The sequence below is a fragment of the Notothenia rossii genome (genome assembly GCF_949606895.1).
Source record: "Notothenia rossii genome assembly, chromosome: 5".
Classification (NCBI taxonomy): Eukaryota; Metazoa; Chordata; class Actinopteri; order Perciformes; family Nototheniidae; genus Notothenia; species Notothenia rossii.
In genome coordinates, this window is record NC_136903.1 from 5,516,858 (window position 1) to 5,531,755 (window position 14,898).

The 14,898-nt window shown below is 40.8% G+C and overlaps 1 protein-coding gene across 1 annotated transcript in view; it reads right to left on the bottom strand.

The window, feature by feature from the left end:
• The window catches only part of LOC307038464 (suppressor of tumorigenicity 7 protein homolog), a 61,633-nt gene that overhangs the window by 17,553 nt on the left and 29,182 nt on the right, over positions 1-14,898 (bottom strand). The window contains exon 2 of the mRNA XM_079679865.1: positions 6,228-6,310. Coding sequence (XP_079535991.1) covers positions 6,228-6,310 — 83 coding nt within the window. The remainder of the gene's footprint in view (positions 1-6,227; positions 6,311-14,898) is intronic.

The window sequence follows — 14,898 nt, forward strand, 5'->3', positions numbered from 1 at the left end:
GAAAAACCTTCATAACACACAAGGGGACGGGTGATAACCAGAAAAGCATGACATGGGACCTTTAAGTCTACCGAACACAGCCGTTGTAAATACATGAAGAAGCACTTAATCCAAGTCTTCAAATACAGAAAAAAAGACAATGATTGGGTCGAAGATATTTCAGATATATATTTACTTGTAATGTTCATAAGCTTCTAGGCTGCTAAAAAAGGATCAACATAGAGAAATAGAGCTTATTTAAAAGAACATAAAGATAAAATCAAAGCCCTGAGCCCCAGCACAGAGGACCTGGCTCGTACCAAGTTCATCTAGTTATCAAGTCGGGTAATTAAAAAATTAAGGTTGTGTATTCATTTTGTCTGATCAACATAATGAATGTTTGTTCTCAATGTTATTTCCACAGATCATGTTGAACCTGGCGGAAAGGCGGATGTCGCGTGTTATTTGGACACAGCCCAGATCTTCCGACGTAAGCGTGACGTATGCGGTGCTTGCTTTCTAGACCGACAACTTTTTGGTGCTTGAAACGAACCGGATTCCGGAGCTTAGAGGCGGCTCCGCTGCGGTGTGAACAGGAAAAACCGGTGCTTTTCAAGCTCCAGCTCCGAACCGGCCCTGGAACCGCGTTGGTGTGAAAGGGGCATGGTGAACCTGAGAGTCTGCAGACTTCAGGGTCATGATGGCAGACGTCTGAGGGCCACACACACCTGCAGAGTGTGTGACATTTCATCTGCATGATGAAGTGTCTCTGAGAACCACAGGCCGGAGGAAATGTGTTGTGCTCTCGTGTTTCAAAATATTGTAATGACAGTTTATACATCTCACTTTCTGTTTAAGCATGACTCTCCTTAAACACAACTGTGGCGACAAAACTCCCAATGAACAGTCACTAAAGGCGAAGGTAGACTCATCACTTTGACACGTTTCAATTGAAAGAGTCCGTACTGAAGTTTTAGCTCGTTAGACGATGTTTAATAACTCAAACAAACAATAACTTAAAGAGGACCAAACGGTCAACAGAAAGCCTCTGTGTCGTACTAATTACTTAATTAAATACAAATGTGTGCGATCTAAAATAACAAAAATAATGAAGACAATTGCCTCAGGCTAAATAAGCATTTTGGCTCCTACAACCACACCAGCCCTGACACAGCACTCATGATACAACCATTTGACAATATGTAAAGCAGTGGTTGACTGAAATGGGTTTTTAATTGGAGATGCTGATATTTATTAGTGATTAGTGGTGTCTATTTTGATCATTTTGGGTGTAATGTTTTGCAAATAGGAGACACATTTGTTAACTTGTTTTAATATCGATGAAACACTTGTATTGTCCTCATTGTGTCTGTTGGCTTAAGGAGTTCTGCACCTTCCTGTTGGCTCAGTGTGATACTGTAATAAGTAAATAATGTGCTTTGTGAGCACAGGAATCGGTGGATTATCTTAAAAATCGTCACAAATCGTCCTGATGAAGTCGGATGTACCATTATGTGAAGGTTGCTAGTCTGGCAGTGGCTCAGTCAGTAGGGGCTTGGACTGTGAGCTGTAGGGTCACCGGTTCAAGTCCCCGACCAGACCTAAAATATGGAGTGTGGACTGCTACTTGGAGAGGTCCCAGTTCACCTCCTGCCCTGCCGTGGTGCCCTTGAGCAAGGCACCGGACACCCCCCACTCCCATTGCTCCCCGGGCACTGCACAATAGCTGCCCACTTCTCCTAGTACTAGACTCCTGGTACACATGTCACTGTGTGCTGTGTGCTCTGCATGCGAGACCATTAAAGAGGGTTTCACCCCTCCTAATTCTAACTAGTCTGGTTGATCTGTTTAGAGACAAATAAACGTGACTATCAATATTAAGCTTCAATGTTGCTCTAAGCACATAGAAAAATGTACTTATATAAGAATCATTAAATGGTAAAAGTTTGAATGACTGAATGTGTGGAAACATCCAGCATACTGATGAGAGCTCCAGTACTTTCTAAGTGTACAGACTGCCATGAGGATAAGCTGTTTGACTGTCAGTGAGTGATTTCAGATGGGGCTCATCTAAAACTCTTCAGAGGAAATCCGCCTAATTAGGTACATAGACATCTTTTTTAAATAACCAGTGTCGCTCATACGTATCCTACAGGTTTCCACATTTCTCAATCACCTCACAGAGCACGTGCACACCTTCTCTAAGCAGCCTCTTAGCGCACACTGGCTAGCTGCCCGCGGGGAAGAGAGAGTGAGTTAATTAACAGAAGAGCTATTTTAAAATATAGACCAACCACTGTTGCGAGAGATAAAACACCGGCGTGAGGAGGAACTAACGCTAACGGATACTGCTTTGATGATATTTGTCACATCTCTTTTGATTGTTTTTATTTTTAAACGCTGATGTATACACTTACATGTCTACACAATTTGCCTACTGTAGAGCAGCTAAGGGGAAAGTACACAGAGAGCTCTATTAATATCTTCATCCATGGGCAGCGGTAAAGAAGGATAGAGAAAGCTATTAATGTTCCCTTTAATATCGTGCACTACATCAGGGTATATGCAGGAATCCTGAAGTCAAATGTAAAACCATTTCATACATTTTAAGACCTCATCGAAACTTCAATTTTTAACCGGTTACCTTGGCGACACACTTGACCTCACATTGACTATATACAGTATTGATTGTCCTTCCTCCTTATCTTCCAAACATTTGCGGAATTTTTTGAACTTTAAGTATTTTTGGATCTTTAAGTATTTTTTGGAACTTTAAGTATTTTTGGAACTTTAAGTATTTTTGGAATTTACGGTATTTTTGGAACTTTAAGTATTTTTGGATCTTTGGACCCTTTCCATACATTTGAAGACCTCATCGCCACTTGGAGTTCTAACCGGTTACCTTGGCGACATACTTGACCTCACATTGACTATATACAGTATTGATTGTCTTTCCTCCTTATCTTCCAACCATTTGGACGCAGACTTGCATTTCCCCATAACGATGTTGCTTAGCAACCGGCGTAAACGGACCTTCGTGCTATCAAGCAGTGAGCGTGCGATGTCCTGTTCAGATGACGTCAAATCCAACGGGATGCCATAAATAAACTACACAGAATCACACTACACACCTACGCAATGATTACATTCAGGCAGACTGTAGAATACAACCTCTTTGGACCATTTATATACTTATTGTTCTTCTTGTCTTAATTCTAGTCCGAGCAGAGTATGACTACGGACAATTCCCTGTGTTGGATTTTTATATTTGTTGTGGTAATTAATTGTCTTCTGTTCTTTGCGAATGTAGTAATGTGTTATTTATTATTTGCATGTACAGCACTTTGGTCTCGACCAAAAATCGTTTTAAAATGTGCTTTATAAATAAAACCTGATTTGATTTGATTCTTGAAAACAAGCTACAAAATGTAACACCTTGGAAAATGCCGTTTAATACTTTTTAATAGCTTTCATTTTCACTAAATTGATTTATCAACTATTAATACTTTTTAAGACCCCGCGGACCCCCTGTACATATACAGACTATCAGCAGACGCTACAATTTACAGATGTTCCCTAAACGTCTCATATGCACGCTTTCCAAAGTCTGCATTAGCATCGTTTAGCATACAGCTACAGTGCAAGTCAATCTACAGATATCTGATGTGATGATTTAGATGTAGTTGTTTGTTCACGCTTGTTGTCATAAACTTTGTGTACGCATTTGCTTTGTACAATCTAGAATAACTATTGGATGTGAGGTCCAAAGGTCTCCAGTCAATGTAGCATGTAGCTTGTCCCAGTTTCTCTTTACCTTTTCACTGCCATGCAATTAATGGTTAACATCCAAATTATTAAGATAATAAGATAAGATTTAGTTTATTGATTCCAATTTGGGAAATGTTTGCATTGCAGCAGCATAAAAGAAAAGGCATTGCACATAAGAGAAATTTAAAGAGTAGAAATGAACAAGTCTAAAATGTTAACATCTCAAAATAGAAATAAAAACAGCATTCAAAAAAAGTTGTATTGTTTTTTTTATTGTTATTATCTTTTTTAGGCGTAAAGGTTTCTCGTGTTAACAGCCCTTTGTGTTTGCATTGTTGTATAAACCCAAACAATTAGTTACCTGCATTTCAGGTAGCGTTAGCATATTAGCTTAGCATCGTTGAGTCTCACTTTTTCGTTCACTTGGTAAGCTATTTCATATTTGTTGCATTGAAATCCATTAGCAGCTGCTATAAACGTTTAGCACCTATGCCGTGGTTTATTGTTACTCAGTAGGTGCATATCATTGTTGTGAGGGGGTCACAGGTTCAAACCCCACTGCAGTCAGCATGTCGTTGTGTCCCTGAGACACTTCACCCCAAATTGCTCCTGTGGGGATTGCCCACAGTATTAAGTATGTGAGTCCCTTTGGATAAAAGCGTCTAACATGTGATGTAATGTAATGATAAACATAAGAATGTCCTCTGGGGGTGTTTAAACCAAGTATGATAGTTGGGCTAATATTATCCTTGGCCTCAGACGTTGTCTCCCTCCACATCTCACACAAAAACCCCCCGACATGTCCTCAGTCGTTTGGTGTGTTGCATGGTGTGATTCGTCAGGAGGATAAAGAGTTTATTTTGGCAGCTCGTCTTATGAAGGAACAAATGAGTATAGATTTCCTCTCTCTTCAGCTCCTGGTGGCCTCTGATCCTGTGATTATAGTCCTAACAAATGACATCCCAGGCTCATAAAGTCAGCCAGGGAGCCGACTCTGAGAATGAATGTCGTCTTTGTAGCATTATGAATGAGAATGTCAAGTAAGAGTGCACAGTCATCAACTTTTGAAGTGTGAATTTTACATTTAGCTGACGCTCCAGAACGACGTGCAGTGGGTCTCACAGCAGGAGGTTCAGCGCTGAACGTAACAGTGAGGAGTCTTTGGGAAATAAGGACTACCGTAATTTTCGGACTATAAGCCGCGCCTTTTTCCCCATTTTTCGACCCTGCGGCTTATGTAACGGTGCGGCTAATCTATGGATTTGTACAGCTAAAGGCCACTAGGGGACCTCCTAAATCTATGGATTTTACAGGTTACAGTCCACCACCTTTAACTCTATGGGCTCTATGGCCGGTCCGCGCCCCCCACCTTTAAGCGGCGGGCTCCAGCAGGAAAAGCTGGAGGCCGGAAAAGAGTGAGACAGGTAGCGCGCAAAAGTAAAAGTGGAACCGAGAGTGGTACGAGAGACAGAACGAGAGCAAGACAGACAGACATTACGAGAGCGAGACAGTTTGTCCCCGTACCACTGGTTGAAAACCACTGCTGTAGATCACTGCCGGTACGTGCGCTGGGAGCGCACCGTTTAAGTTTGAAAGTTGAAAAGTGTGTGTGTCTGAAACGCTATGTGATACAGTACAGTTTACACAGCACATGTTCTGTAGCTACTATTGCACTAAATGCTAACACTTGAATACGTTATGCAAATATGCAACTTGTTTGTTGAAATGTTAATAAATGGGAGCTTCCTCAAACAGCCATCTCTTTCCCGACAATCCCCTATGTGCACGAACCCTTACATATGGTAATGAAACATTAAAACACCTGCGGCTTATAGTCCAGTGCGGCTTATATATGTACACATCATTCAATTTAGCTTCTGCGGCTTATATTCAGGTGAGCCTTATAGTCCGAAAATTACGGTAATTGTAATGATTTTGACTGATATTGCAATTGCGATATGATTTGCGAGGGCAAAGATAATATTATTCACATTGTCATTGAAAAATAAAAGGATTATAGTGTGATTATAATGCCATTTGTAGACTGCAAATTCTCTGCAGTACCAAAGGGCCCTATTACCATCATTTTCAGGTTCATATTTGAATATTTTGTACGTTATATCACGTACAATGTTTTGGAGCGTTATTAAATATTGTGCTTACTGTGATTCGGATATTGCACTTGTCTATTTTGCAAATTCAATTAATTGTTAATAATTAAATTCAAGATTCAAGGCTTTATTGTCATGTGAACAATAAAGCCTTGCATCTTGTGCAGTCTTCACACTCACTGCATTTAGGTAATGTTATTTGCATCAAAGAACAATTGCTTTCAACAAATGATATCTATTCTTTGTGAGAAAACATCAATTTGTAATTTGAAAAACAGCACTGTTGCTAAGAATTTCAGAAGCATCATTGCACATTTCAAAACTGTGTTCAGTATTATTATATAAAGACAGTAAATGAATATTTCTTACCAATATGAGTCCTGATATGAGGGAGGAAGTGCCCGTCAGAGCCACGTAGAACTTGGGTGTCAGGGTGTTGAGAAACATGCTTACTGTGAGGGAGACACAAAGAGAGACAGATGGGTTAGAAATCACTTTCAGACATTTCAATATCTCTCAGCTAAAACAAAAGAGGGTGTTTCAGAAAAGATATTTGTATTAACAACTGCTGCATTTCATTATAAAACTAGGTTACGGAGAAACATCAGACAAGCGTTAGACTGCGAGAAAAACATCAAAAAGACTCAGTGACATTTGTGTTTTCACGACATGAAACGTTTCCTGCTGAAGCAACGTATCCACATGCAGGCTTTGGCATTTCCCAGAGTGCACTGCTGCTCAGAAGTGAAAAAGCACAACACCAGGGGAGCAGGGTAAGCCCAACTACGCACTGAAGATACACCGTGGGGACAAAAACCAGGAGGGAAATGGAGCTTAACTGCCAGATATAATACACCATTAACTCTTCACAAGCAATTAACAACTCTTACTTGGCAAATGCAACTTTTAGAAAGAAAAACTTAATCTAGATGGTGTTTAAATGGCTATTAAGAGTTCAAATATATTGGTGCTGGAATGAGCACTAAACCCTGAAATTAGATAGCATTTTAGCAATCACGCCAACTCAAAGTAAATGGTTTTGGGAATGGGTTTTGGTTAGATGCTTGAAATGAGGTAGAAGGTTAATATAGGTTCTTCTACATAAAATACTTCAGTAAAAACACCACTTGTGAAGGTCTGAAGCTTTTATGTGGTCTAAAAATGGCGGGTGCTAACAATTGTCTTAATGAGAAGACTAATCGCCATCACGCCGAGCATTAGCCTCCTTTAGCTTAGCGGTGGTGAAGTGAAGTCATGTGACCGTGCTGTAGTTCCTTTATAGCCCAACATTAGCCACCTTTAGCTTAGCGGTGGTGACGTGAAGTCATGTGACCGTGCTGTAGTTCCTTTATAGCCCAACATTAGCCACCTTTAGCTTAGCGGTGGTGACGTGAAGTCATGTGACCGGGCTGTAGTTCCTTTATAGCCCAACATTAGCCACCTTTAGCTTAGCGGTGGTGACGTGAAGTCATGTGACCGTGCTGTAGTTCCTTTATAGCCCAACATTAGCCACCTTTAGCTTAGCGGTGGTGACGTGAAGTCATGTGACCGTGCTGTAGTTTCTTTATAGCCCAACATTAGCCGCCTTTAGCTTAGCAGTGGTGACGTGAAGTCATGTGACCGTGCCGTAGTTCCTTTATAGCCCAACATTAGCCTCCTTTAGCTTAGCGGTGGTGACGTGAAGTCATGTGACCATGCTGTAGTTCCTTTATAGCCCAACATTAGCCTCCTTTAGCTTAGCGGTGGTGACGTGAAGTCATGTGACCGTGCTGTAGTTCCTTTATAGCCCAACATTAGCCTCCTTTAGCTTAGCGGTGGTGACGTGAAGTCATGTGACCGTGCTGTAGTTCCTTTATAGCCCAACATTAGCCTCCTTTAGCTTAGCGGTGGTGACGTGAAGTCATGTGACCGTGCTGTAGTTCCTTTATAGCCCAACATTAGCCTCCTTTAGCTTAGCGGTGGTGACGTGAAGTCATGTGACCATGCTGTAGTTCCTTTATAGCCCAACATTAGCCTCCTTTAGCTTAGCGGTGGTGACGTGAAGTCATGTGACCGTGCTGTAGTTCCTTTATAGCCCAACATTAGCCTCCTTTAGCTTAGCGGTGGTGACGTGAAGTCATGTGACCATGCTGTAGTTCCTTTATAGCCCAACATTAGCCTCCTTTAGCTTAGCGGTGGTGACGTGAAGTCATGTGACCGTGCTGTAGTTTCTTTATAGCCCAACATTAGCCTCCTTTAGCTTAGCGGTGGTGACGTGAAGTCATGTGACCATGCTGTAGTTCCTTTATAGCCCAACATTAGCCTCCTTTAGCTTAGCGGTGGTGACGTGAAGTCATGTGACCATGCTGTAGTTCCTTTATAGCCCAACATTAGCCTCCTTTAGCTTAGCGGTGGTGACGTGAAGTCATGTGACCGTGCTGTAGTTCCTTTATAGCCCAACATTAGCCTCCTTTAGCTTAGCGGTGGTGACGTGAAGTCATGTGACCATGCTGTAGTTCCTTTATAGCCCAACATTAGCCTCCTTTAGCTTAGCGGTGGTGACGTGAATTCATGTGACCGTGCTGTAGTTCCTTTATAGCCCAACATTAGCCACCTTTAGCTTAGCGGTGGTAACGTGAAGTCATGTGACCGTGATGTAGTTCCTTTATAGCCCAACATTAGCCTCCTTTAGCTTAGCGGTGGTGACGTGAATTCATGTGACCGTGCTGTAGTTCCTTTATAGCCCAACATTAGCCACCTTTAGCTTAGCGGTGGTAACGTGAAGTCATGTGACCGTGATGTAGTTCCTTTATAGCCCAACATTAGCCTCCTTTAGCTTAGCGGTGGTGACGTGAATTCATGTGACCGTGCTGTAGTTCCTTTATAGCCCAACATTAGCCACCTTTAGCTTAGCGGTGGTAACGTGAAGTCATGTGACCGTGATGTAGTTCCTTTATAACCCAACGTTAGCTTTTTACTTCTGGAGATTGCAATTACACTTCAAATATTATTAAAGAGGTGTTAATATGTGCAGAATATCCTGCTCAACAAAATGTAACTAATCAGTAAACGCAAGTCTCATTAGTTAGTGATTATAAAATGGAATGGAAGTCACAATGTACTTTAAATATGCAGAGAAGTATTAAATATATATAATTTAACAAAACAAAAACATTAGATTTGAAATGCTAAACCCGCGTGCTTCACCTTTTTATCCCTTGACATTCCAGTCTGGTTTCGATACCATTTATTTCCTCGTGTGATGTTATATTGGATCCCGTGAACTGGAGAATTGCAGCTTTAGCCAATGATCCACATCAATGAGTTTTACAGTAAGGAGCTGATTCATGCTTTTCCTAAAGATCCCAGCCTTCACCATGATCTATTTGGACATTATGTATTTCTATTCCACCCGCAGTGTTAGACGCTAATGTATTTTATCATTTATGTCGCAGATTATTTGTGTGTTTCATGTGTCGCATTTTTGCTTCCTTTCTTTCGTGTGGAAACTAATGTGTCACAAAGTTGACATATCACAATATTAGCTGTATTGTGATATGTTTGCAGAATGAAGCAATACAACAGTGTCAGAGTCTTCCTCTGCTATCTGTTTTCAATTTCACAAACATCTCTCTGAGAAAAAAAACTAATTACAAAAGTGACGGATGAAATGTGCAGCTTCGACCTTGTTTTAATTATCCGAGAAACGTTTTACATTCAAATATAACAACACAAATAAGAGTTTTTCAGACTGAAATCCTGTCTCAGATAGATTAAGAGTTTGATTATGTGTTTATGCATTAATACGGGTCATGTTAAAGTGGATTCAGGTAACGATGTGACCGATTAGCCTCAGAAATCTGAGCTTGAAGGGGGAAATCGGAGGATTAGGAGACTAAGGCGGATCTAAGTAATGATCTGTTTGGAGAGATTAGCAGCTCAGAGTAAAGTTCAGGGTGTACAGTCCACCTGGACAAAAGTCACTCGTGTTTACCTTCTAAATATGACATAATAGGATGAAATCAGTCTATATGTTTGTATGGTAGCTTGTGCATTCAGTGTGTAGCCCATTCTGTAGTCGAGTTATCATAACAGACACAAATTGGCAGCCAAAAAGAAAAAGGAAGTGCATCAATAATAAAGTGGGACTGACTTTTGGTGGCCTGCCAAAATGCACCATCATTTCTGCCGATGGCTACAGGTGACCTTCCCCTCCATCATTTGGCTGTAAGTTCAACGCCTCTTTGAGCTGTAGTAAATTAAGATAAACTGATACAGGGTATATGCAGGAATCCTGAAGTAGTATGGAATACCTTTTAAGACCCTTTCCATACATTTTGATTCATAATTACATCATGCTCAAGCCCATGCACTCAAATCGAAGTCAAACAAGTGTAATTTATTTTGTGACAAACGAAAGTTTTCGTAGTTTGACGAGGCAATTAATGGCAATGATAACTGTCTAATATGGCTATCTTTTTAGCTAACTTACCAATGTGGCTAACATCTGCAATGTACATTTTGTCAATAATTATTTATATTACATGTTAATAAAATATAAAGTTAACTATAAAATAAATCAGATAAACTCAAGTATAAAGAAGAGACCATGTTGTAAGAAAAGATTTAACAGATAAACTACAATTGTATTGATCATGAAAATAATAAAAGAAAAGTATCGAAAAATAATCGGAATCGCAATTCTTGACTTGGTATCGAAACCAAAATGTTGGTATCGGGACAACGCTAATACTAATACATGTTAACCATCAAATATGATCAAATCCATCCACCAGAATACTTCCCACTTTTTAAATGTTGTATCTTTTTCACTGGCAGAAATTAGACGTCATATATTTTGGTGGAAGTGTTAATGGTCATCTTAATTCCCAAGGACACCCAAATGAGGATAGGTTTTGGATAAAGACCCCACTCGGATGAATCCAAGCCTCATGCTCTCAAAGTAACACACTCTCTTTCTCACACACACACACATAAACTATGTGCAGCTGGACAGCTATTCATTGCAGTGAAGTGGAGGCTCTCGTGGAGCAGAAAAGGCTCTTTCAGATCAGCCTGTGGTCAGACACGACTTACAGCTGCTGTCAGCCTGAGCCGAGGAGAGGATCCTGCTGACTGGCAGAAAAAAGGCCTCTCTCATCTTCATCACTCTGGGAAATGTAGTTAAAATTGACATATGGTCATCGAGACTCTATACATACCGAACAAGAAAGCAGGGTGCATGGCCGTATCCGATAGTTACAGATTCTTCACAATCAAAGCTAATCTGCATTAAATAGTTGTTTCCTTTTAGTGATAAAACATTACATTGATTAAAGAGTGATGGCGTGTGTTTATAGGCAGACCAGGAAATTAGCATTGCAAGGCTCCCTCAACAAAAAGTGGGATTTTTCCGTTAGATTTTGGTATATAGACACGTTTATGATTCTTACACAATTTGACCAGCAGGGTAATCTTCACAGAAAACCCAACAAATGTTATGGTAGTTGAAGTGCAAACATTGAAGTTAGTAAACAAACGAATGAGTTCACGTCACCAGCGCTAAGCTAAAGGCGGCTAATGTTCGGCTTTGTACTTTTTAAAGACACGTAAGAGTTTCTGACATTCACTAGTGAGGTATATACTGACGGATGTTATGTTGTACAACAAAACATTCAAACCTCTTCTGCTCGTGTACCACAGACCTTATTCCAGGCCTAACCAAACCCATCCAAAAAACCATTGACTTTTAGACAAAGAAACCAGTTAGCGCTAAGATGCTAACTCATTTCTGGGTTTAGGATTTATTCCTGCACCACTATTTAACTTTAAACAGAATTCTTTGTGGTTTCAGACTAAAAGCAAAAGCATCTATTTTGTCTGTAAACACAAACTGAGTAAGATTGACATTAAAGGTGGGGTAGGTAATTTTTGGAGAAACCAGCTGGAGTGCGCTAGAATTTGAAAATACACACTTCCTCACAGAGCCCCTCCTCCAACACACACGAACGTGCACATGACCAATGAGGGCACGAGATGAGTTTGTGCACAGATGGAAGGCTGACAGGCAGGTAGGCCATCCAGTTAGTTTAGCCGGGCCGGCTCAGATGATTGGTTGTGCTTTTTACAGCACTACGGCTTCCACAGATGATCTTTTTTTATGTATTTATTGTCAAAGCATTTAATATATTCATTGCTATCGGGATGTTAAGAGCATTCCATGGAATATAACAACAAGTGTATCTCGAGCCGGTTTCTCAAACTTACCTACCCCACCTTTAATGCTGACTGAGCTTTTGAATATGGTTTTTTAACGCCTCAGGCTCTGCAAACATTTGATTTGATTTTCACCATTTGATCAAGTTCGACGAAAAAAAAACTGGTAAAACAATAATGGGTCGCAGCCCTGTTGGATCTGTCTGTTAGCAGCGTTTCTTAATCAGAAAATAGGTCCTCTGTTAACTTGATCTCCACAGCAACAAATCAATCAGTCCCTTTGTGTAATTTAATCACATTATCCTCTGGTAAAGTTATAACACGGGTGTCCCATCTGGAGCACAACTAAGTCTCAAACTAAATTAAACTGAAATGTAATCAAGCCTCAATGTCACACAATTAGCTTCAGATCAGAGTGATGGCTTTATGGATCAGAGGGATTACCGTGAAGCAGAATGTTTTTACAGCACGCATTCATCTAGAAAGGGTAAATGGACCCTAGGAATAACAAGTGAGTGTGTGAGGGTTTGTTCTGCCTTAACCCTGTCTTGTACTTTAAACAACATAGACTAAGTGATTCTGCTGTACTTGTTCCATGGATATAAATAGCAAGGTCACTAAAACATGTTCCCTCTTTGTGTTCTGCAGCGAATAAAGCATCAATTAAGCCACTGAAGAGAAAAAAAGACTCAATATATCAAGGAATATATGCAGTGTAAACTACATGGGAGGATGGGGAGTTGGTTCTCTGAACATTTTGCAAAAAATGAAGCTAGATGATAGCAGCTAGCCAATCTCAAGTAGACTCCTTTGTTGATTTTAGGGATGCCAGAAACTGACCATGATCAAAATCGAAAATCTGACAGCCCTGGCGAATAATAATCGATTATTCGATGCTCCCCCCCCCCCGCGGGAGAGAAAAACAAAAAGTCTTGCATTTGACCTCATTTGCACTTGTCAGTTTGAAGTAGTTCCACGAGGAACTCTTCTTTCCTTTGTTCATCTTTAGTTGTGTTCTCACTCCAATAAATCAATCGCACGTGTGACGGAGAGGGGGGGGGGGGGGGGTCGGTGTGTAGCAGCGCAGCGAAGGGCTGGGCAGAGTACAGCAGTCTGCATTCTGCGCAGCTTGCTGGCTTCCTCCAAGTTTACAGTAAAACAAACTGGTGGTGTGACCAATGGCCATTTACAATTGTTAATGTTATTATTAGCATTAGTCTATATTTTGGTTGAAACTAAGCCAGAAAAAAAAAAAAACATAAATAATAATACAAAAATATATAAATAAAATCGAATTTTAAAAATAATTTGCGATTATGGAGACTGTAACGAATATTCGAATAATCGAATAATCGCTGGCATCCCTAGTTGATTTAACGGCCCACTCTTTCGAAACGTGACAAACTGCGTGTCCATGTTTCCTGGTGTCATTGAGTAAATCTTGGTTAAAGCCTAATCAGAAATAGCATAAGAGTTGTTCCAAAAGGCCCAACCGTCAACACTAGGGAGGAGATGTCAATGAATTGGTGATAACAGCACACATGTTTTCCTATGTATAGCTAACAGAGAGTTAAACCCAGTGAACATTCTCAAAAAGGCATGTGAATGGGTGTCAGTGTTGGATTGTCAAAAACAGGAAGTTACAGAAATCGCCAGATATCAATATCGGTCCTTACGTTACATCAGAAAGGTGAGGGAGGGGTGGGTTTAGAAGCTAATATAGTAACGCAGTGTAGGCGGAGCCGTGACGTCATCTTCAATGAGAATCACAGAAAACCAACATCAGCCGTTAGCTGTTAGCACTCAGAGCTCACAGCTCCTCATATCTGTCCAGAAACCTGACAAAAGTTAAACAAGTACAAACCACAGACTGTCTGTGTCATGGAGAATACAGGCGCTGGTTTATTTATGTCTGTAGGCCGTTGTTGTGAGTGTGGACGGTCGGAGCATTTACAAGATTAGCTTAGCCGATCTCCATTCAGATAACGAGCATTTTAAAAGGTGTTTCGCCTGCCGTCTGTCTGCAGACTTGTCAAAGCATTAATTCATGGTTTTTACTAACCGGAATCAGTATGTTGTTACTTCAGCATCATTTTGAAATGTGTATTACAATTAAATCAGTGTCAAATATGTTCATCTTGTTGTAGTTGTAGCCCCCTTGCCAGCGATTCTCTCTAGTTTAGCATACTCAGCCCGACTCAGCCTGGTTGTCGGCCCGGAAAGAACCTCGATTTTATGGGGCCAGAAAAACGGTGAAATAGTACCCGCTAGCCGGAACCACGCCAAGTGGAAACGCAACCAAAAACGGGCCGGGCACGGCACGCTTAAAGCGAGCTCCGCGCTGCAGTGGAAATGCGCCATAAGTGAGCCGAGCCAAATGATCCAGCTCACTAAAAATAGCCGCAATTCCCATCACTAATACGTAAAGAGATAGTATCTCTAAGGGACGGCTCAATTCAAAATTCAAGTCACGTGACACGACGTGACGTCACACACACCGCTCTCGGGATGGACGCCCTCTCAGCTCTGGTCTGGCGGAAACACTGGTTCTGAGGTAATAAACTGGAAGCTTAAGCCCCGTCATGCTGAACAAGTTGTATTTTCCTCTGGTGGGATCATCACTGACATGTCTGAAGTAAGGCTGAAACGATTACCTACATTATCTATTCATCTTTAAATCTAGGAATTTATTTAAAAATACCCTTCACGCGTTTATAGAGAAGTTTCTCTTTCACACTGCCCATAAATCAATCCAAACAACAATACATTTACAACAATATGAAGCAAGATGGGATCCTCAAAGAAACATTCATCATCAGATTTGAAACCAATAATGCCAACTGAC